The 22,820-nt window shown below is 37.8% G+C and overlaps 2 protein-coding genes across 2 annotated transcripts; one reads left to right on the forward strand and one right to left on the reverse strand.

The window, feature by feature from the left end:
- Positions 1 to 1,268: 1,268 nt before the first annotated feature.
- On the forward strand, positions 1,269 to 16,156 carry ccnc (cyclin C). The gene is made up of 12 exons (XM_006626269.3): positions 1,269 to 1,448; positions 4,079 to 4,185; positions 5,695 to 5,779; positions 6,062 to 6,131; positions 8,746 to 8,797; positions 10,602 to 10,657; positions 12,222 to 12,257; positions 12,507 to 12,598; positions 13,199 to 13,266; positions 13,704 to 13,783; positions 14,171 to 14,289; positions 15,062 to 16,156. The coding sequence occupies exons 1-12, from the start codon at positions 1,417 to 1,419 to the stop codon at positions 15,114 to 15,116; spliced, it is 852 nt and encodes a 283-aa protein (XP_006626332.1). The 5' UTR covers positions 1,269 to 1,416; the 3' UTR covers positions 15,117 to 16,156.
- Positions 16,157 to 20,095: 3,939 nt separating this feature from the next.
- On the reverse strand, positions 20,096 to 22,784 carry tstd3 (thiosulfate sulfurtransferase like domain containing 3). The gene is made up of 4 exons (XM_006626313.3): positions 22,509 to 22,784; positions 22,019 to 22,195; positions 21,470 to 21,629; positions 20,096 to 20,578 (listed from the first exon to the last, which is right to left on the reverse strand). The coding sequence occupies exons 1-4, from the start codon at positions 22,657 to 22,659 to the stop codon at positions 20,512 to 20,514; spliced, it is 555 nt and encodes a 184-aa protein (XP_006626376.1). The 5' UTR covers positions 22,660 to 22,784; the 3' UTR covers positions 20,096 to 20,511.
- Positions 22,785 to 22,820: the final 36 nt, after the last annotated feature.

Consider the following 22,820-nt stretch of genomic DNA (forward strand, 5'->3'; position numbering starts at 1 on the left):
TCTCAAGACACTTGACATATATGTCAGATCTGACATATATAAAGGGTCACACCCTGTGAACCACACTTGTGGCATTGTGAGAGGAATGTGCAAGAACAGCAGATCTCAAGGCTGTGATCTGGAACTCACAGATTTCCACTTCTTTGGTCTCTTAAAGAAGTATCTGTTCAGCAGATGAATTAAACCTAAAGTGGTAGGTTTAACTCTTTTCTCCAGCAGATTCAAGGATTTTCTATCTACTATATGTGTTATAATGGGACACATGCACAGACAGGTTTGGATATTATGTTTACAACATTTTCTGCTGTTTATGCATACATACCTCGGGAACTCTTGCCTTATTTGTTGAAACACCCTCATAGGAATAAATGAATGAATGAATGGAATCATGAAGGACTGCTGGCTGCTATATTTGATTCTGAACCAGGGCACCTTTTTATGAGGAGGGTTTCTCCCTAAATTCTCATGGGTTTCACCAGGTGTTCTGATCTCCTCTAACAGTCCAGGGACATTTCCAGATTAACGGGCATGAGGTGAGATTGTACATAACTATACACAACGATGGACTGACACTTTGTCCGTGGTGTAGCCCCATATTGTACTCTGTTTTTGGTGGTTTGGACTCCAGCTCACCATTAACCATTCATTGTCTGAATGAAGGATGAATTAGTTACTGAAATCAGATGGAAGAGTGATATGTAATCCATCATATGTAATTATCATTGAATAATTCACCTCACAACACCCCACACAAGGTATGTAGGTGATAAGATATAGCTTTATAAAACAGAATGCTATCAATATATGTTTAAATTAATAATAATATTCTCCTATAATGTATTGTATTATCGAAGGTGGAAACAGGACTGCAGGTTTGCAAGCTCACAGAGATGTATTGTCCCTAATATTCAAGTAGTGAGTGACAGTGAGAAAAAGAGAAAATAAATTGATGCAAACAGAATTAAAATTAAACCGGAATTTTGTGGGCACTTTAGGTGTGCTCTTGAGCATGGTACTTTACTGAAATTGTTTCATTAAAATGCATAGCTTGTAAAAATAGATTTAAAGTAAGCCGTTTTGGATAAAAGTTATATCTAGATAAAATATATTTAAAATCTTGTCCAGATTTGGAAAACATATCATTTGGATAATTATACATGCAATACATACGTTTTCATGCGTCTAATAGTCGAGGAATGCAAAGGAGCTTATCACACCGGACCTATTAAGCACAGCACAATGGGTTTTAGAGTAGGAAGGTTTTACATAGTGCACACGAAGTCGGAGTGATTGTGTCGTTGCACGTTAGGAAACCAAACGCCGGAATAATTACTTCGTTATTTTTTTAGGTTATATCCAGGTTTCCTGAAAAGAGAAAAGGAAAATAGTCCAAATTTCTACCTCGTTTTTTAAGTGATGGCAGGAAACTTCTGGCAGAGCTCACATTAGTAAGTCATTTTTGATTAAACAATATTAAACTACGGCGGTCTGTTAAATCTTTCTTTCCTTGGGGCCTAAAAGACCTTCAGTTTCATTAATATTTTTTTATCTGAAACTGGTTTTAGACAAAACGTGTTAAATTCAGGGCGATTTCATGCACTTAACACTTGTTTAATATCGAGATTTTACACTCGCGTTTCCAGTCTAACTATTTATCCTATCTTGTCCGAATAAAGTGTCTGTACTAATGAATTTCGAAATAACTTAGTAATTATTAACCTTCATCAGGCACTAATTCGATATAAAAATATTAATTTTATGGCTTCAGTGTTGTACTATATTTTTCTAAATTCAAAGTAGTTTTAATGATTTTTCTCTTATCCCTTGGTCACCAGTAGTATCTGTAATATCCTATTTTCTTAAACATGCGTGTGGTTTTCTGGCATGTTCTTATATGTGTTCTGCAACTGTTCTATGTATTGTCTTCATTCCTAAGTGAAAAAAATCATTGATAGAAACCCGACAGCACAAGACACAACAGATGTGACGTCATTAAGAGATTACATTTCACGAATAATGCAGAGGCCTAAAACGATTTGTGTCGCCTCAGATAGCTACCTTTTACATACCTAGTCGGTTTCTCTGGGTTTTAGTGTTGCAGAGCACGCAATCCAAGCGTGTATTTTTTATTTGTCCTTCCACAAGGTGTATCTGGCAACCAGCTAATTGTACAGTATATGTGTGTTGTTTCAGCATTTATTTTTCTCCTTTGCACACTGCTTGCTACATTTACTACCTCCCGTCCCTCGCCTTGGATAGAGCCTACTGCAGCATCAGGGTTCCTTTTTCTATGAGTGGTTTTGATCTTTTGATTTAAAATGGCGTGCAGCATGGTGGCACAGTGGTTAGCAATGCTGCCTTGCAGCACTGAAGAGCCCTGGGTCGAGTTTCTGGGCTCCTATCTGCGTGGAGTTTGTGTAATAATTAATTGCTAACCCTTACATAGCGGACACTCCATATCTGGGCACTCCACTCAAAGTGCTTTACAGGTAATGGGGTCTCCCCTCCACCACCACCAATGTGCAGCCCCACCTGGATGATGCGACGGCAGCCATAGTGCGCCAGAATGCTCACCACACATCAGCTATCAGTGGGGAGGAGAGAAGAGTAATGAAGCCAGTTCATAGAGGGGGATTATTAGGAGGCCATGACTGGTAAGAGCCAATGGGAAATTTGGACAGGAGATGGGGGTTACACCCCTACTCTTTTCGAGAAACGCCCTGGGATTTTTAATGACCACAGAGAGTCAGTACCTCGGTTTTTACGTCTTATCTGAAGGATGGCGCCTGTTTACAGTATAGTGTCCCCGTCACTATACTGGGGCATTAGGACCCACTAACACCTCTTCCAGCAGCAACCTTAGTCTTTCCCAGGGGTCTCCCATCCAGGTACTGACCAGGCTCACACCTGCTTAGTGTAACCCTGCGTGTAACAGGGATCTCAGCCTCCCGGGCTGAGGGAGTTCTCCTTTAGCTCAGCCGGCAGGTTCCCTGTTGTGTGGCTCTGGAGACCCGGGTTCGCGCCCAGGCAGTGAGGGAAGAACGGGCAGGACAGGTGTGGCAAGGGCGGAAACCCCAGGAGCCGTCACATTAGCTTCAGTGGGCTGCCGGTTGTGAGTTGCAGGGTGATATGGCTGCTGTCTGTATGTTCTCCCTGTGTTCACATAGGTTTTCTCCCACAGTCCAAAGACATCCTGGCAGGGTAGTTGGCCCTAGCGTGAGTGTGTGTGTGTCCTGCAATGGACAGGTGTACCATCCAGGTTGTATCTCTTTGTGCCCCTTGCTTGCCAGAAGATATGTGGTTGGATTTAACATGGCATAAATGCAAAACAGTTTGCTGAGGGTTTATGTAAAGCACAAAAGTATTTATGCTCTTACCTATCCCATTGTTAAATTGCAAAGTGTTTCTTTCTCTGTATATCACACAGTGCTTTTTAGTTTAGCATAGAGGGCATGGTTTATAGAATTGTTTAAAAAGCAGGGATAAGGGTTTTGGTGATGATGCCAATAGTATGTCTCAGACGACCTTGTTAAAGTGTTCCATGAGGAACAAATGGAACAATCCAGTCCCTAAATAGATAATCTAGTTAATTTTCCTGTAAGTATTACATTGAAAGCTTATCCAGTACCACATTTTTAATGAAGAATTTGTAAATACCTATTATGAAATGAGTTGAATACTTTAGTTGAAAAATTCCAGTGTTATGACCAGTTAACCCACTAACAGTACTTGACTGTGTAAAGGTTTATTCAAATGTCCAGATCCTCAGATAGTTGAAGTCATAGGTTCTCAATCATTTTCGGGCCCTGCATGAAGCACAGGCCCGTGGTGTCAAATTCTCCTGTGTTTGTTTCTGCTGTAGACGTTCTGATACATGTTCTAATCCTGTAAATGGATTGTCATTGGTGGTTTATTTCCAAATTGGTACATAATCAAGCAGTTGAGGAAGAATTTGAAAAATATCAAACCCTTTAAAGGAAAAAAAGCTGGCTATATCAGCTGCGTCTTGTCTTTTTTATGAGCGAGACTGTTAATATACTTATGTTGCCCTTTTTGATTGCCACTTTTTTGTCATTAGTTTGCAGTGGATCCTTGACAAACAGGATTTGATGAAGGAACGCCAGAAGGACTTGAAGTTTCTGACAGAAGAAGAGTATTGGAAACTGCAGATCTTTTTTGCGAATGGTACATTCTGTCAATAAGTTGATAGATGTGAAAGGGACATGATATTGCTGTTTTTCTTTCTGCTTTAATCTTTTTCTATTTGTGCTTCAGCCTTATCCACACACATTGTATACAGCTTCAAACTTAGTAGTCGAAGTCAGTGGTTCTCAACCAGGGGTACGAGAACTCCTTGGGGTACCTCAAGATGTACCGGGGGTACCTCGGTGTCGCATCCAAAATGGCGGATGTTTATGTGGTTAGTTTTTAGTAAAAGATTTATCAGCTGGTTCTGAAATCATTCAGGTTCTAAATGATGTATGCATATTTACGATATTCCTATTTCTGTTGTTGTGAGGAGAAAGGGGGGCTGGTCTTTGTTCTGGGCTATTTTGTTAGACTCTTTCCCTAATATAGCAGGCAAAGCGGTTTGTAAACTTTTACCATTTGTGACAACATATTTATGTGAATGTGGGTTTGCCAAATATTGTGATACAAAATCAAAAAAAGAGAAAAACTTGGCGCTTCAGCAGACATTTGTTATCAATTGTCAGCTTTGACACCTAATTTCACAGAATCGCTAAAAATCTGTCGCAGCAGGTCTCTCATTAGATTCACAGAGGAAGTCTTTTTTATTTTTTAATTTGGAGACTTAATACATTTTCTGGTTTAAAATTTGAAGAGTAGCGATTACACTATAATGCACATGTGCACAAATCCCAGAAAGCCACCCCTTTCTTGGCGTTCTGTGCCTACGATAATCTTGAGGGGTACCTGAAGACCTGGTCGACCCTCCAGGGGATACCTTGGCCAAAAAGGTTGAGAACCACTGGTGTAAGTAATACCCTGTGAAATCAAAAATAGTATTTGCACAGCATTAACGCTGAAATAATTGTTTGGAATAGCTGATATAACATCGAGACAGTTTGTGGACAGAGACAGAGATTCCTACTTCATTCACTATAATCACGGCCCATCTAACCTTTAATTTAAACGTACATTTTGAATCTTGTCATGTAAAATGCTGTTGTACTTGGTGTCCTTTAATATAAACATTTTTGGGTCGTTTATTGCCGATTTTTGGTTTCTGCTTTATTTTATACCGTTTAAGGTGCAAGCAGTGTGGACAGCATTGCAGAACTCTGAAATGTATTTTAACACTGGCAAAAATTGGTTTGAAAAGCAGGGCTGTGTTTCAGTGTTACATCCGTGTTTAAGGTCAAGAACATTTTAAACTCACAGCTTTACATATTTGATTAGGATTATATCATTGTATCTCAAAATGATTATTGCCATCCATGGGGAGGGAGAGCATTCGTGTGCTCAGTCCTCGCCTGGCACCTTATGCCTAGGGGATGGGCTACAGCTTATTGTTACCCCCTGGAAACGCTGATAGCAGAAGGAAAGATGGGGTGTCCCTAAAAAGTTTCATAACCCTAGAGAGCTTCCTTCATCCAAATTGGAACTTATTTAAAATAGCAGAGAGACACCTTAGACGTTATGTCATTCAGTTCTCTGGTTGTTCTGCTGCAGTGATACAAGCCTTGGGAGAGCATCTGAAGCTCAGGCAGCAGGTTATAGCCACAGCCACCGTTTACTTCAAACGATTTTATGCAAGGTAAGGAAACTCTTTCTCCAAAACAGTGACTTGAACAAATAAAGAATAGTTTGGAATCCATAATGTTTTCTTTCACCTGTAGAAGTAATCGCTCGCACCTGAAGAAGACTACACAGTCTTAAAGTACTCCCTATAAAAACACAATTTGCAGTATACATGTCTATATTAGAAGGCTGAGATTGTTGTGCTTTGAGATCCGTTTTGTTCTTAAAACAGTTTCATGTAGTACAATAAACTATTTTTTTTTAATCTCAGAATCACAATTTCACTTTTTTTTTACAGATACTCACTCAAAAGTATAGATCCTGTTCTTATGGCTCCAACCTGTGTGTTCTTGGCATCCAAAGTAGAGGTAATATGATTTTATACATTTTGTTGCACATCCCTTTTAATGTCCAATTGATAGGTTTTAGTAAATCCATTGCCGTTAATTCACTCTGCCCTGAAAAGCTAAATCTAAAATCTACACTAAAAAGTGGTATCTGGTAGATAGTCAAATATACTTTAATTTATACACCTCTTTAAAAGGGATTTAAATGTCTCATATATGGTGATGTGTGCTGTACAAAAGGTACAGCCTACTAATCCAAAGTTAAGGCATGTCATGGTTGTTTGAGTTATTGTGTGCTTTTTATTTGTTATAAGTGGGATTTGTTATAAATGGTCTGTAGAAATAATTTGCTTACAGTGCTGTGCATGGTGTGCATTAATATAAAAATGAATGTTTCATGAAAAGGTAATCTGTTACATTTGTGTATTTTGACATGTTTTACTTTTTTCACATTGTTTACAATTTGTTGCACTTCAGGGGACATCTGTAAATGTAATTGAAGTGCTATTAAGAATGAAAAATTACCACAATGGTTTATGTAGTATATTTATATACCTATTTATATACCTAGCAGGTGAAGGTTTGATGTTTTCTTATCATATTACTGAGTTAACACCAGTGTATACAGAAATGATAAAGAGGACAGCAGCTCTGGAAATCAGTCTGTCTGAGTATAGTGAATGAGCCATCCTTTAGAGAAGATGTTATACTGAGGTCTTGTTGACTTGGTCAGTAAACATCCCATGACACTTTTGTATAATTCCTGTGTCTTGGCTAAATTCCACTCTGGGCTTGTACAATCTGGCCTACTTAACCTCTCCTCTTTTATCAAGTTGGAGAAGGGATTTCACAGTTCTTTGCCTGATCTGCTGTGTAGTGAGCCTGCTGGCGCTTAGTAAGTGCTACATGTCAGCGAGGATGAAGATGGCGCCGTTCTTATGTGTGATATATGGTTTGAGATCCTGTGAGGTGATAAGTGCTGAGTAAATAATAAGGAATAATTCAAAAGGCTAATAATGAAAATAAATTCCTTGGGTTAGTCTGTCAAGACACAAAGAGGGACATCACGGCCACAGTTGACACTGGTGTGGACACAAGCCTAAATTCTACGCAGGATCTATCATTACTTGTACTTCACAAGTGCTTGTGGAAGAGGTGGCCAGTGGTTCTGTACGTTTTGCAGCAAAATTGAGTATGACATTGTGAGAAGAAAATATGCTGTGAAAAAAAACATCCTACAGGTATTGGTACCAGGTGATTGTGAAGGCTATCCCAACACTTCAATGTCATGTTGCAAAATGAGATGAATGTCTGCCATTTAGCAATAATGGTGGAAGGAGGACTGATGACAAGAAGACTATTCTTTTACAACAAGATCTGATTGGAACTGAGCATCAATTGCACCCACACTGTAACCCCTTGTGCTCTTCACAGATCTTATTAACATGGTTCTCTGTAAATTACTGTTCCTGGGGTTGATTTGAGAGATAAGGAATCGGCCATCAGCAAAACTCACCAAATCTGAGTTCATGAGCAAAAACGACTTAATCTGCTTTCTGTGACAAAGAACACCTCCATTTACTTCCTATTACTACTGTACAAAGTATAGTATAGAAGTGATCCTGAGGAGAAACGATTCAGATGTGATATGGACTATAGAATTGCAAACCTTAGTGTGCCAGACCTCATCCACCTGTGCGAGTCCCAGTGAGTGTATCTGATGTAGCTGTGGCTGATTGAAACTGGCTGTGAGGATGTTGAAGGCAGATGCTGAGGTCCCTTTTGTGCTGTTGTGACATGGTATACCAGGATGAGGATGATTAGTAGCATTGCCGGTCATTCTGACACTAACAGACAAGCAGCAGCTGGTAGGTGCATGGTAACACGACATGTAATCAACTGCTGTTGTGATCCAGAACTCACTGTCTGGGTTCTCCTTGTGTTGGTCATTCATGGCCTCTCCCAGTTGAACATCGAACGCAGTGTTTTTATTGGACTGGGATGTGCACAAGGCACATGTATTGTGACATCCTGGGTCCAAGAAATTTGTGCATCTTTCATCTAGAACCGCCAGGTATTTTTTCTTATACCCACCTGCTTTGGGTATGCGGTTACGCCCGTAGCTCCTACCCCCACCGCCTGCAGAGACCACCCACCGGCAGGTGAATTGAGGAAGTGGAGGCAGACCTCTCTGAACTGCCCACCTTCGAGCCACTGGTCCTTATATCCCAGACAGCTCAATCCCTTACCAGTGCTTCAGTGCTGATCGGAGGAGAGGCGAGACCATCTCTGCTATCGCCTTTACCAGCTGAGCCTGGTAAATTTGGGGAGGCCCTAAAATTTGGGCACTTTTGAAGTTGTTGCACAGCTGTTACCAATTCAGAAACAAAGCTGACGAGATCTATTTTAACACATCAGGTCGTTCACTAAGGGTTTGTTTTTGTTTAAGATTGCTAACAAAAGTGACCTGAAGATTAAGTGTTGTTGCATTTATGTTCATTTCAGTATAATAAAGTTAATTATTACTACTTTCTGTTATATTTTTTAGGAAGAAAACTACCTGTCCTTTTGGATTTTTTTTGTTTTGGACTTGTGTGCAGGATGTCATCTTATTATTTTTGCTTGTATCTTCTAGGAATTTGGTGTTGTTTCAAATACCAGATTGATCTCAGCTGCTACATCTGTATGTAAGTGTTCCTTTAATGTAAACACGGTTTTAGTTTATAGACTAAAAAAATTGTTGCTTAGAAATGTGTTAATGAATTTACTTGGTTAAAATATGGTGAAAAGGGGACTAGCATTTAATGATATTCTATTCTCTCCATTTGAGCTTATAAAACATTTCTTGAATTAAGGTAAAACAGGTTTATCAACTATTATCTATAGAAAATGTATGGATTGGTTTAAACATTTAATTGCGTAACTATGACATCAGAACCAAGGAACAGCATCACCGTGTTTTAAAACATTATGGGGAAAAGAAAGACTGAATATGATTTCATTTTCCCCCAAGAACTAAAAATTAAGACTTGGCGTTATGATCAGGTTTTTTGGTGCCTTTGGCGCTTGGCTGCAGCAGTGCTAGTGGCGTAATTAGGTTGTCAGTGTTTCCCCAGTATCGACAACATCAGAGTGAAAAAGGGAAACATAATTGGGCCTGGAGAGGAAGCTACTAGCAAGCTATTATAGATAGAGGGGATTTACATTGGGGAAAAATTTAGTTGCTTAAAACGATGCAGGCAGATGTCGGTGCCTTACATTTTCATCGAAGATCGTCGCTACAAGCCTATGACCTGTCATTGCTTCATGTGGTCAAGCTCAACACACCTTGCTCTCTGAGTAACTTTATGACTGTTAATAATGAGGATGCTGGACAAGAGGCATACGAGAGGAAGAAGCTCCAGTCTGCCAATGTAGCAGTGGAAGCAGAACAGTGAAGGTGGGCAGTTTGTCCCCTGGAAGGGGAATGAGAGATTCTCGGCAGTGTGTGACCAGATGCTTTGGATACATTGGATTAGTTGCGGAAAGGATTAAAATCTGGCTCTGGTTGAAGTGGAAGGAAGCTGCGTTGGGGGGGGGGGGGGGGGGGTCGCAAATGGAGGAGAAGGAACTACACAAGATACAATGACTTGGATAAGCATTCTCTGCTGGGTGGAGAGCTGTGGAGGCTCACGGGCCAGGACAAGAAACAACAACGAACGGAGGTGCCTGCTCGATAATGCCCTTGAATTCTTCTGCCCAGTTCGCTCCAGACGGTTGTCATGCTGATCTACCACAGAAGATGGACCTGGGCTGATCCCTGGAGTCAGCTTCACGGCCGGCAAGAGCGCTGAAGCGCCACGGAGGCCACAACAGGCTGATTCCGGCGGTTAACATTACACTTCAGCCATCAAACCCGGGCCGGAGGAGGACGCTTGAAGAAAAGAAGCACCGAGGTCACATGTAACTGCAAATCAGCATCTCGGCTTGACTTCGCTGTAACTTCAGCTCTCGCCAGCTTAATATTATCTGAGCCTGAACAGAACAGAATCTGCTTCCATGTATTAAATCACAAAAAACATCTGAGATATTTCCATAATCAATGTGACAACCCCTTTGACTGCCCAGGGGGCCTGTGAATCTAGGAGGTATCAACAAGAACTATGTCTGTTCTTCTGTTCTCCAGGTGAAGCTCTCAACATGCTCCTATATCTTTAATCTTTCAACATTGCTGAGATGCAGTGATGTCTCAGGTCAAGGAAGAAATGAAGATTAAAGGAATCGAATGTGAATAGAAGTGAAGTAATTTCTTAAGCTAACAAACGGTCTAGATAGTGAAGTTTTGCTTGTCATGATGTTGACGCCAAGTTGCATGTGTTATTAAATAAGCTGGAAATCTTAAGGATATTTCCTTACAGTAGCTTTGCTGGTTTACTGACCTGGTGTTTTAAGATGAGTGCTGTAGGAAACTAAAAAATGACTTTAAAATCATGTTTCTTTTTTTAATTGCAGTGAAAACTAGGTTTTCATATGCTTTCCCAAAGGAGTTTCCTTACAGAATGAATCATGTGAGTATCAAACAATGAAAGTATGCAATGAGGAAGAAAGTAAAAAAACATTAAGCCATTACATTTATTTAAACATACTTAACTAATTGGGATGGTTGTAATCTAGGGTAATACAAAGAAAAAATGTATTGTGTTTTTAACATCAAAACCTTTCCCCTTTTACATTTGGCTTGAAGAATGTTTTTAGCTTTGTGTTGCTGCTCTGTTACCTTGATACAGAGATACCAAAGTGTTACATAAGAGATTTTCAGCACTACTAAATTCCCAGTCCAGCCTCCCTGGATTGTTCATTGATCCTTGATTTTAGAAAAAGGACGGCTTGAGCATGTTGACAAAATTGAGAAGCTTGTACCTTGAAAAATCAGTAGTCAGCAGGATTCAGCCGAACCTTATGAAATAACTTTGTGGTTCATTGGTTTCATAAATATTAATTGTCCTGTGTCTGAATCTGGAGATAAGTGCACAGGCACTTTGAGACACTCCCTAGTTAACTCACTATAATACTTTATGATTTGTTCTGTATAAAATTTAGTATTTGAAGACTTAGCCTCTCCATGTGCTTTTACATTTACAGTACTCAAATGCTCATCCTTTTTAAAATTGCTGTGGCAGCTGCTGTTTGTATCTCCTGATTGATTATTACTCCTCTTTAGATCAAAGTCATCTAATGACGTCCTAGTGGTAATCATCACTAGACTTCTATCCAAAATTCAAAAGTAGGAAACGGATGTATAAAACAAACTCATCCCAAAGTTTAGAAAACGTTTTGACATTTTTGTTTTGTTTTCAGGGACCAAACTAGATTATTTGCCTTTTCAGTGTTACTTGGAAGTAAATTAATTGCTAGGCTTCAAAATGCTGTTCCATGAATAGCATCTAATAGAGTCGCTACATTCCAACAGGCTCATTTACAAGTGACTGGGAAAGCTTCAGCACTGTTGCACATTATTTGGATACTCAATGGCAGTTCACGTTTGCAAGCGCTGCATATTTGTTTTGTATATGTTAAGTTTGTTCACTTAAGGACTATATTAATGTAAGCATCAATAGCCTGCTTTTGATGAAAGTGGATTCTAAAAAGCATAAACTATTGGCTTGTTTCATAAAGGTTTTCTTGTAATTTGGTGATGTTACTTATTATTGACTTAATGTCCTAATCATAATACTTTATAAGCTTGAGGAAATGTGACAACTCAGTCTACAAGAACAAATGGGATCCATTATCTTTATCGTAATTTTGTTAGCTTTAATCTGGTCCAAGGTACCTTTATGTTTTGTAATTTGATAGAACAGTCCATATACGGTATACATGGAAAAAGCAGTAATGAAGGACTCTGTTTCTAGAATTGTAATCGTAGCAATTTAATTTTCATATATCTTATGACAATATTATTTAATCTAAAATAAGTGTACAATATAATGGTTAAATACAATATTTGTGAAATGTATTCTTAAAAGATGTACATCTAATTAATGCATTTTCTGTCAGTAAATGTTTACATATTTATATTTGACCTAAAACAGATACAAATGTTTACATATTTATATTTGACCTTTTTTACAGATATTGGAATGTGAATTCTATCTATTAGAACTAATGGTGAGTTCAATGTTAGATATAAGTTTTTAATGGGAGGTTTTAGTCGTATTAGAATACTGAGTAATGAGCCACAAACAAGTTTCTAAAAGTTTATAATTTTGTAATTGTATACCTCAGGAGATATATGACAAAAAATTGCCACAGGTAATATAGCTGATGATTCCTAGGAGGAAGTGGGAAGTGTAATGTACACGTTTGATTTCTTTGGTTTTGTGCAAGAAGGGCTGACATTACTTTCATATTTTCCAGGATTGCTGTTTAATAGTGTACCATCCCTATAGACCGCTGCTTCAGTATGTGCAGGACATGGGGCAAGAGGACATGTTGCTGCCTTTAGCATGGTACATAGTTTGATAAAACAGATTAAGTCATAGTTAAGATTTATGAGTAGACTAGGGTTAGAATCTCATACTCTTAAAACTTATAATTAATAATAATTGCTTACACTTATATAGCACTTTTCTGGACACTTCACTCAAAGCACTTTACAGGTAATGGGGACTCCCCTTCACCACCACCAATGTGCAGCATCCACCTGAATGATGCACCGGCAGCCATAGTGGTCCAGTGCTCTCACAACACACCAGCTCTCAGTGGGGAGGAGAGCAGAGTGATGAAGCCAATTCATAGATGGGAATTATTAGGAGGCTTTGATTGGTAAGGGCCAATGGGAAATTTGGCCAGGATGCCGGGGTAACACCCCTATTGTTTTCACTGAACACCAATTAGCATGAACAGTGGAGGAAGTCAGATTTTTTCATTTCCTGGTTTGCAACTAAGCAGATTTTTTTTTTGTGTCAAGACATTTTTTCACTTTGTACATAAGTTAACATAGTGAACTTTGTAACAGTGTGTGGAATACATTAGTGGCTGGTGCATTTTAATTAGAATGAGGTTTGTATTGTTACTTTATTTTATGTCAATGATGTTTTCCTATACAGGAGGATTGTGAATGACACTTACAGAACGGATCTCTGTCTTTTGTATCCCCCATTTATGATTGCCTTAGGTAAGACTTGGATTTCTTTTTCTGTTCACCAAAATATGATCATGCGGTAGTTAGAACTGTTACTAAAGCCCTTTGAGCTGTTCCCATAGACTCAGTGTAGTGTTTTATGCCAGTGTGCAGCTTCATTCCATCAATGATTGCTGTTCAGTATATAAATTATTAGTTCACTTGGAGTTTCATTGTGAAGTACTTTCAGATCTGTAGTGGCTCAGAAAGACGCAACATGATTTTGTTCAAATGGACAGTTAACAATATTAATGTCGTGGTAATCTTGTAGGTTTGTGTAAGACAAAGAATAACGCATAATATACAAATCCATCTCATGAAACTGTGGCAATGTAGTTCGAATAACTTCGCAGGATTCAAACTGTGATTGCAGAAAGAAAAGCAATCCAGCACGTATGCTAGAGATGTTTATGAAATGTTTTACCTTCCAGCTTGCCTACATGTTGCTTGTGTTGTGCAGCAAAAAGATGCAAGACAGTGGTTTGCTGAGCTTTCGGTTGACATGGAAAAGGTAATAGTGCAATTTTTTGTGTATGCATTTATGATTTGTAATATTTTAATAAGCCAAATAATATTTTGTTCATATTTGCTTTGATTTTGTATATAATAAATCAATGGCAGGCTATATAGAAACATTAATTTCCAAAATCCTGAAAACTGCACTTACATAGAGACGGGGATAGACGTTTTGTGTAGTGATTATTGATTGGCTTTTGGTTATCAAATTGATGCTTCCAACTTTCTGTTCTCTTTGTAGTCATTAGAGTTTACATCTTACAAAATAGTGAATAGTGTATAATAATGCACACCAATTTACATTTTGCATTAATCCATTGGGTTTTGTTGAGTTGTACATGTTATCAGGTTTTAAAGCTATCTAAAATGACTCTTTGGATAGATCCTGGAAATCATTAGAGTCATTCTGAAGTTGTATGACCAGTGGAAAAACTTTGATGACAGAAAGGAAATGGCTGCAGTTCTCAACAAGATGCCTAAACCAAAGCCTCCTCCTAACAGGTACACATTTTATTGATCCATATAATGTATACATATTGCTTGGATAATTCTTGAAATGATTATCAGAATTACTATAGAAGATTACTGAACACAACAAAATAAATAACTGGATATTAAATTAGAAAGCACAGGTATTATTGTATAGTGCTATTTTATCCAGTTTTGAAACTAAAAACCAATCTCTTTAGAGTTTGGTGTCATTTTGGCAAAGTAGGGTCAATTGCACTTTAAATTTAATTAAGCATGAGTGATATTTAACCTTGATATTTGGTCTCAGGAATTTCAGAATGCTTGTAACTCATTTTGATATTCAGATATGTTAATTTGAAAGTAAGCAATTTGCTAAACTACAACACTCTGATCATTTAAAATCTCTAATACTGTGGTCTTAGTGATGCAAGTTAGCTTTCTTTGTGCAGACTGGTAATTTTCATTTTCGTAAGAAGTTTCATCCAGTGCTTAGTGGAATTATGGTTTCACTGTGTTGAAGTTTTTTAATGTGATAGTTCATGACTTAATAGATGAAAATGTACTATTAAAACTGTCTTTCTGTGTAGGGAGCAGTCCACATCCTCTATTAAGTTATCCTCGACATTTACATGAATTCCTTAAATTATAATATATTTACCAGGTGAACACAAACCACCTGAGTGGTTCTAAGAGGATTATTTGTTTGTGAATTGTAGAGATGTTTAGGGCTTTACAGATTTTTATTTGAACAGTTATGCTGCTCACTTTATTTAAACCTTCTACCTTTCTTTTTTCCACACAGCGAAAGTGACCAGAGTTCCAATGGAAATCAGAACTCTACCTACAATCAATCTTAGGTTACACGTGGAACAGGAAATGCAGCAATGGAATACAGTGCATCAGAAACTGCTTTAACCTGGGAGCAATACACACTTTTATTATTCAAGAATGAATGGTGGTCCGTTGTATGGGCTGGTCATTCTTGGATTTATGGTACCATCTCCAATTTGTCCACTGGACAAGATGTGTATTTCAATTTTTATCCTGAATTATGTGTAGACTTTTGAATTAATGGTAGGCTGCTGGAATACATCTTGATAGCCCACCACTTTAAGGCACTCTATTAATGTGTGTGGCCTTTATGGCTGTTATGCTTGAAACAGAAAGAACTGATGTACCTTATGAACCAAAACTTAACTGCTGGGTACAATCGGTATGATATCAGACAAAGCTCATAAAAAAGCTATAAACTTGCTATATGCCGATCCTGACTTCCTTGAAGAGTCCCAGAGTGTTCACAGGGTTAAAGTAGTGGATTCCTTGAAAGTGGAGGTGTGATTGTGGAAAGTTGATTGATCATATAAATATAAATGTTTAAGTGGCAAGTGGTTGGTGGTTGTTCCCTTTTTTGCACACCATATTTTAGCAGTACCTTCAGCAATAGATTTCTGTTCTATTATTCTGTCCATAAAAGAGAGCTTAAGTTTACAAATGTAAGTGTGTTGGTGTGCTAAATGACCTTACAAGTCTATGTCTGATTTTAGGGGGCATTATGGTTATTCTGTAATGGATATCTTTGAGTGCAAGTTGAGATCTTTTTGAAAATGCTTAAATGTAAAAAATTATATAGGGCTAATTTAAGGTAATATTTTTACTTTTTATCATGCCCATTTTTTTTAGTTCTCAGAGCTGTGAGACAGAACTGCACATTGTGATTGTTCAGCCAAATTCATCATTTACCACCAAAAGCCAGCTTTTTATTTGGTCCTACTTGGTACTTCATTTGTACATATGTTTATCTTCACTTGTTAATTTCGGGCTCACACCCTTCAAGGAGCAAATGTTAAGTGCAAGGAGTTACTACTCATTAATAAAAGGATACTATACATGTAGTTAATATCCGTCTATTAAACATAATTGAAGAAATCCCACTCATAAACTGAAAATGAAAAATGATCATGTGCTTTCAGAACTTTTGAAATTCTTGAAATGTTCTGGTATTTTATTATTGCTATTACTATTTGTTACTTGGCTTTTCACTTCAGAAATGCATGTAAGCACAGAACACATTAAGATCATGAATATGGATGAGTTGTTCATTTATCTTCAAAACTAAAATTGAATGCATTGTACCTATTATTCGTTTTTTGAATAGCTGTATAGCTGGTTGGTAATCGGCACAGCATTTGTTTGGCAGACCCATATCTCTTTTGGAGCAGTGTAATTGGGACAATAATTTCAGCACAGAAAAGATGGCTACCATTAACAAGTACCTGGAAAAACGGCAAGTGTCAATTCTGGAAATTCCTGAGTGATCACATAGTGACTTTTGTACGAATCACTGAAGTTCAAAAGTGGCAATAGTTTTTTTCATATTCACTTGTAAGCTAAGAAAGTCTTAACTGTTTAGCAATGTGTATTTGCCTTAAGGGACTACAGTAATGTTTTGAAAGTGTTGGCAAAAATGTGAGTTCAGTGTCTCTTAATGGGTACATAATACAGTTTATTGGACTGTATTATACACGTGTGGACCCTTTTCTAATGGAAACTTTTTATTTTCCATCTATCACCTGCTGAAACACTGGTTGAAGACACAAAAGCTTGAATGCCTTAACGAAAGCTGCTGGTTTCAAAATGATAAAACTTGACAAATGCAGACTGTGAAAATGTCTAAAAATGAAATGTAATTATGATGGATTCAGCTGTTCAAAGTAGTGTTTAATATAGTAGCTGAATTTGGATATTATTACAGTATATTTTCTTTGTCATATACAAACAAAAAGAATATGGGAATAAGGGATTGATCCCTGAAAGTGTTTTACACTATTTTTAAGTTAACTCATTTTATTAGTAAATTTCATGCTTGCTTCTGTTCAAGTAGCCCTTTCTTTATTGTATGCATTAGTTTTAGATCCATCTGAAAAGCCTTTAGGTGAACATGTTGCTTTAATCATTTTTTTTAATCTACTCATGTTCAAGTACCACTTTTTAAAATCACAAATAAAGTATTACTTGAAATTTGTTGTTACTGTCTTACCAAAAATCCTAAGTGCAACTCAAGCACTTTATGATTAAAATATCACAGACTTTGCAGTTTCCAGTGAAATTAAGTTTTATGTATAGTCGTAAACATCCTAATTACTAAAACTGACGCCTATAACTACAGTGCCATGAATAAGTATTTGCACCCTTCCTGATTTCCTCTATTATTGCATATTTGTCACACTGGATGTTTTCAGATCTTTAGACAAAATCTAATATTAGATAAAGGGAACCTGAGTGAACAAATAACACTTTTTTTATTATTTCTTGTATTTAATAAACAAAGTTATCCAACACCCATATCCCCCATGTGAAAAAGTAATTAAACGTAATAACTGGTTGCAACCAAACGCTTTGGTATAATTCAACATCAGTCTTTCACATTGCTGTGGAGGAATTTTAGCCCACTTTTCTTCGTGGAACTGCTTTAATCCAGAAACATTGGTAGGTTTTTGAGCATCAACTGCTTGTGTCAGGTCCTGCCACAGCACCTCTATTGGGCTTAGGTCTGGACTTTGACTAGGCCACTCCAAAACTTTCCTTTTGCTTCTTTTCAGCCATTCTGATGTGGACTTGTTTTTATGTTTTGGATCATTGTCTGGCTACATGAACCAACTATGCTACAGCTTCAGCTGACAGACTGATTACCAGACATTCTCCTTAAGAATTTGTGATGGGGAGCAGAATTTATGGTTCCTTCAATTACGGCAAGTCGTCCAGGTTCTGAGGCAGCAAAGCATCCCAGCGCCATCACACTACCACCACTATGTTTGCTGGTATGATGTTCTTACTGTGAGATGCTGTTTGCTTTACGCCGGACATAATGGGACGTCCAAAAAGTTCCACTTTTGACTCATCTGTCCATAGAACATTCTTCCAAAAGGCTTGGGGATCATCTGGCTGCTTCTTGGCAAATGAGAGATGAGTATTTATGTTCTTGTTTAGCAGTGGTTTCCACCTTGCTACTCTCCCATGAAGCCTATTTTTGCCCAGTTTCTTTCCGATTGTGGAGTCATGAACACTGACCTTAGCTGAGGCAAGAGAAGCCTGCAGTTCTTTGCTTATTTTTTTAGGATCTTTTCTGACTTCTTGGATGATTTTACTGTGCCCTTGGAGAAATATTGGCAGGCCAACCACTCTTGGGAAATTTCACTACTGTTCCAAGTGTTCTCCCTTTGGAGTTTGTCTCTCTCTGTGGTTCGGTGGACTCCCAAAGCCTTAGAAATGGCTTTGTAACCCTTTCCACACTGATAGATATAAGCAACGTTTTTTCTGATCTCTTCAGGAATTTCCTGAAGAAATACAGGCGGAGTGGTGGCTCTGTGGCTAAGGATCTGCTCCTGTGACTGGAAGGTTGCCGGTATAAATCCCACAGCGGGCAGAGGAATCCTACTCCGTTGGGGCCCCTGAGCAAGGCCCATAACCCCAACTGCTCCAGGCCGCTGTACGATGGCTGACCCTGCGCTCTGACCCCAAGCTTCTCTCCCTGTCTGTGTCTCATGGAGAGCAAGTTGGGGTATGCGGAAAATATGAATTCTTATGCAATAAATTGTACAGGGTTAATAAAGCAACATTATCATTATCATTTATTCTTTGATCGTGGCCTAATGTGCTTGTTGAATCTTTGTGCTGGCAACTTGACTGTGATGGTGATGGTAAGGGTCAAAATAAGTGAGGTTTATCTTGAGCAGGGCTGGCTGTAATCAAGCCTGGCTGAGTTCAATCAGCTGACTAATTATCCCTTTAATTTGATTGATTTAATCAATTACTTTTTCACAGTGCCAAATGGCGTTGGATAACTTTGTTCATTAAATAAATGAAATAAGTAAAATGTTATTTGTTCACTCAGGTTCCTTTTATCTAATAATAGATTTTGGTTAAAGATCTGCAAACATTCAGTGTAAAAAATATGCAATAATAGAGGAAATCAGGAAGGGGGCAAATCCATTTTCACGTCACTGTATGACTTTAGAATATGCACAATAGATACAATCTTATTTAAACTGTTTTATTTGACTATTGCTGTTTCTGAGCCTTCTGTTACTCCGCTATATCTCTAATCAATGCACAATATTTTTTAAGAATGTTGGTTAGCGGGTGAAATTTAGTAATTTTGCCTTTCTTGACTTTCTAAGACATGGTAAATTTCTCACTTTTAATAAGAGTGATGCATCCACAAGAATATGAATTCTCTTGTTCTGTCAATATAAAAACGTATGGATACAGCACTTAATGTCTATTAATAGACAGCAGCAGAACATGACCACGTGTCCTTGCTATACACTTGTCTTATGGTTAATCTGTAAATTGTATAAAGCTGGGAATTCCTATAATGGTGGTAGCCATGAATCTCCATTAATAATTTTAATATACATAAACCAATGGATATTTCTCATGCATTCTCAAATGCGATTAAATTAATAAAAAAAAATTGAGGTATTTTCTTAATATTTTTGCATAAACCTGTTTTGTTTACTCAATAGAAAAAAGTTACCTTAATAGTACAATTATGTACATTTTATAATGTGGCATCTTCAGCAGTAACCACAGAAAATGGCAATGCAAAAGACAGATGCACATACACACAGTTCTGGGTATCAACAACAAGAGGACATGACCACACTTAACTAATGTGAAAAGTCCAAGAATACAAAAATGCTCCTTAACGGTTAACTATCACAGATTTTAAATTAACCTTTATATATATGGGGACACGTGTATACAGATACTAAATGTAAAGCATAAAAGCAAAAATGTAAAAAAAATAATGTAATTGATTACAGGGACACAGAACAAGGAAATGCTATAACCTTGTATTGAAAGATACCAAGAAATCTTTTCAACTCCTTCAATTGATTCAACGCTTTTACAATGTCACCTTTCACTGGGTGATAATCTGAGGACGGTTTTTCTTCCATATCATCTATGGACAGCCAATGATTAAAGGGCAATTTCTAGAACGCAGCCCCACTGTAATACCTGAACTGTAAAGCCATTTTTCTTTCAGAAAGATCAAGCTTTGCACATGCACAAAACCAACTTTGGAATAGAGATCATTAATACAGACCATGCTTCTTCTTAAATTGGATGTAAACAGGAGGCATTTTTCATGGAATCAATCATTAAATGTTTTTCTTCCATTTGATTTTTTCAGATGGTGGTTTCAAACCAATATACAATACTGTAAAACTCCTTTCAGTGATAAAGTCCTTAGTTTTTCCTGTGCAGCAATTCATTCTTCACCCATTCTTCCCAGCCTCCAGGATAATGCTGCACACTGCAAGGAAATAAATAATAATAAAAATTATTTTCAGCAACTTAAAAGATTTAGCAATTTCCATCTTAGAATGTTAGATAGCACGCTGATGAATGAGATAATGAATTTAAACATTTCTATGTCTCATTTCAAATGCTTAAAATACAGGGTTATTCATCTAGGTAAATGTACTCCATAATTCTTATTAATTTTCAAAGGTGCAGATCTAGTAACATGCAATGCAAATCTTTTTTAGCCTATGAATCGTAATTTCCAGACGTATTTGCCAGTTAAGGTAAAAAAAAGAACAATATGTACAGTAATGCTTTTTTGATTGACTGTTTTTTGCTTGAGAAACCAGATATTACATGTTATCATTAGCACCCATTTATACATTAATTAATTTAGATTCTTCCAATAGTGAAAATAAATTATTTGTAGCATTTTCAAGCAAATAAACGTAAATTTCCATCACTTCCTGGAAACATTCTGGCATCTTCAGGGAGCAATGATAAACAGATATTTCTGAAATGATTTTAAAGGAATTCATTTTAAAAAAGTTTGGGCAATTTGTCATTTTGTCATCTCACTGCAGAAATGTATTTAGGATTTTAAAATATCTTTTATGATGTTTGTTTTTTATTAAGCCATAGACATTGTTATATATATAATTTAAAGTGAGATGATAAACTGTCACCCTTTCCAAAAAGACAGGTCTTAATTTGTCCAAAGCACTTAAATTCACAATTAGTTGCATAAAATAGTTATAAATTATATATACAGTTTTAAGAGCTGATCTAAAGTGTGGAAGTACTTTACAAATCTAATGATTCTCGTGAGGACATACACTTGTTTATTTGTTCTACAAATGAGAATGGACTTTTCATTTCCTAGTAACAAAAAGACGCTCACTTGGAATATCCTAAAGACACAGCTATGTCCAGGGCTTTTTTGCTTCTAACGCCAGCAAGGCAGGAAAAGATAATGTTCTCAGACTGTGATGGCATAGCTGAACCATATTTCTCCTTGAACTCTTTAGGGTCCAGTTTCAGGGCCTGGTCAACCTGTCCCACTGTGAAGAACAAATCAGGAGAGTGGTTACTGTGTTTCACCTCGGGGAAGGAGACGATGACATCACTGCAAGACTGCTGGGGAGGATGTTTTGACCTCCCTCAAATAAAATAATAAAACGAGTCTGCATTGATTGCATGCAGACAAGATACATGACCATACTATCTCTGGATAATACTGTAAGAAAGAAAACAACGTTTCGGCAGTGGAGCATCAGAGAAGGCTCTGCGGCCGAAACGTCGTGTTTTCTTTTCTTTTCAGCATGGAACAAAACTATTACTTATTGCTAAAAATTAACTAGTCCACAGAAATGTGATTACTAGCGAGTGACGGATGACTACAAAACCAATCGTAGGTAAAAGCAAACAAAAACACTCCGCGCCTACTTACAGGGAACATTTACTGACCCAGGGATCTGCCCATATTCTCTGAGTTCCCACGGTTCTCTGACATCAATAACCACAACCCCGTCTCTGGCTGCGAGCAGCTGCTTCAACTTTTCATAGGACACATCTACGTTGGTCGCAGTACTACAAGTGCGGAAGACAGGATCTCTCTGACGGGAAACTAGAAACCAAGTTAGGTTATCAGCCCAGAGCTCTCAATGAAGTCGAGATCACTTCTGCTTTGATGTAATTTGTGGAATCCTCTTATAAGTGGAACCTAAAACATCTACAGAAACTCAGGAAGATTAGTTTGGTCATGCAACACACAGTTAAACAGGTCTTCGCAAGCATACTGTAGAATCAGTTACGACTAGAGAGACTTGGTTTCAGTCGCTAATACTGTAGTTGCGGATTGACTTCGAAATGTTAAAAAGCAACCAAACACTACTAATGATTACAAAACCATGGCTTTTCAGAAACTGTTTCACACTCACATATCAGATAGGTCGAGGACGTCTTCGCCGGATTCTTCGCGAGCAGAAGTGATTGTCTGCAAGCACAAGAAAAGTCCCGAGTTGCAGCATTCCTATACAATAAAATTCTAGGAATGATTTCCTTCAGCCGCAGACCCCCAATTGCCGACATTTCGAAAATATTTTCGAACGTGGGGGGGAAAAAAATTGAAAACTTCAGTCGCACAAATACTGCTTATCCTGCGATAGGGAAGGGGTCACCTGCCCTGCACACGGCGCGTGCGCGCTGGTGCAGCCCGAGCCGCTGCGCTCGTGTGGGCGTCGCTGTGTTGC

The sequence above is a fragment of the Lepisosteus oculatus genome, chromosome 2 (assembly GCF_040954835.1).
Source record: "Lepisosteus oculatus isolate fLepOcu1 chromosome 2, fLepOcu1.hap2, whole genome shotgun sequence".
NCBI lineage: Eukaryota > Metazoa > Chordata > Actinopteri > Semionotiformes > Lepisosteidae > Lepisosteus > Lepisosteus oculatus.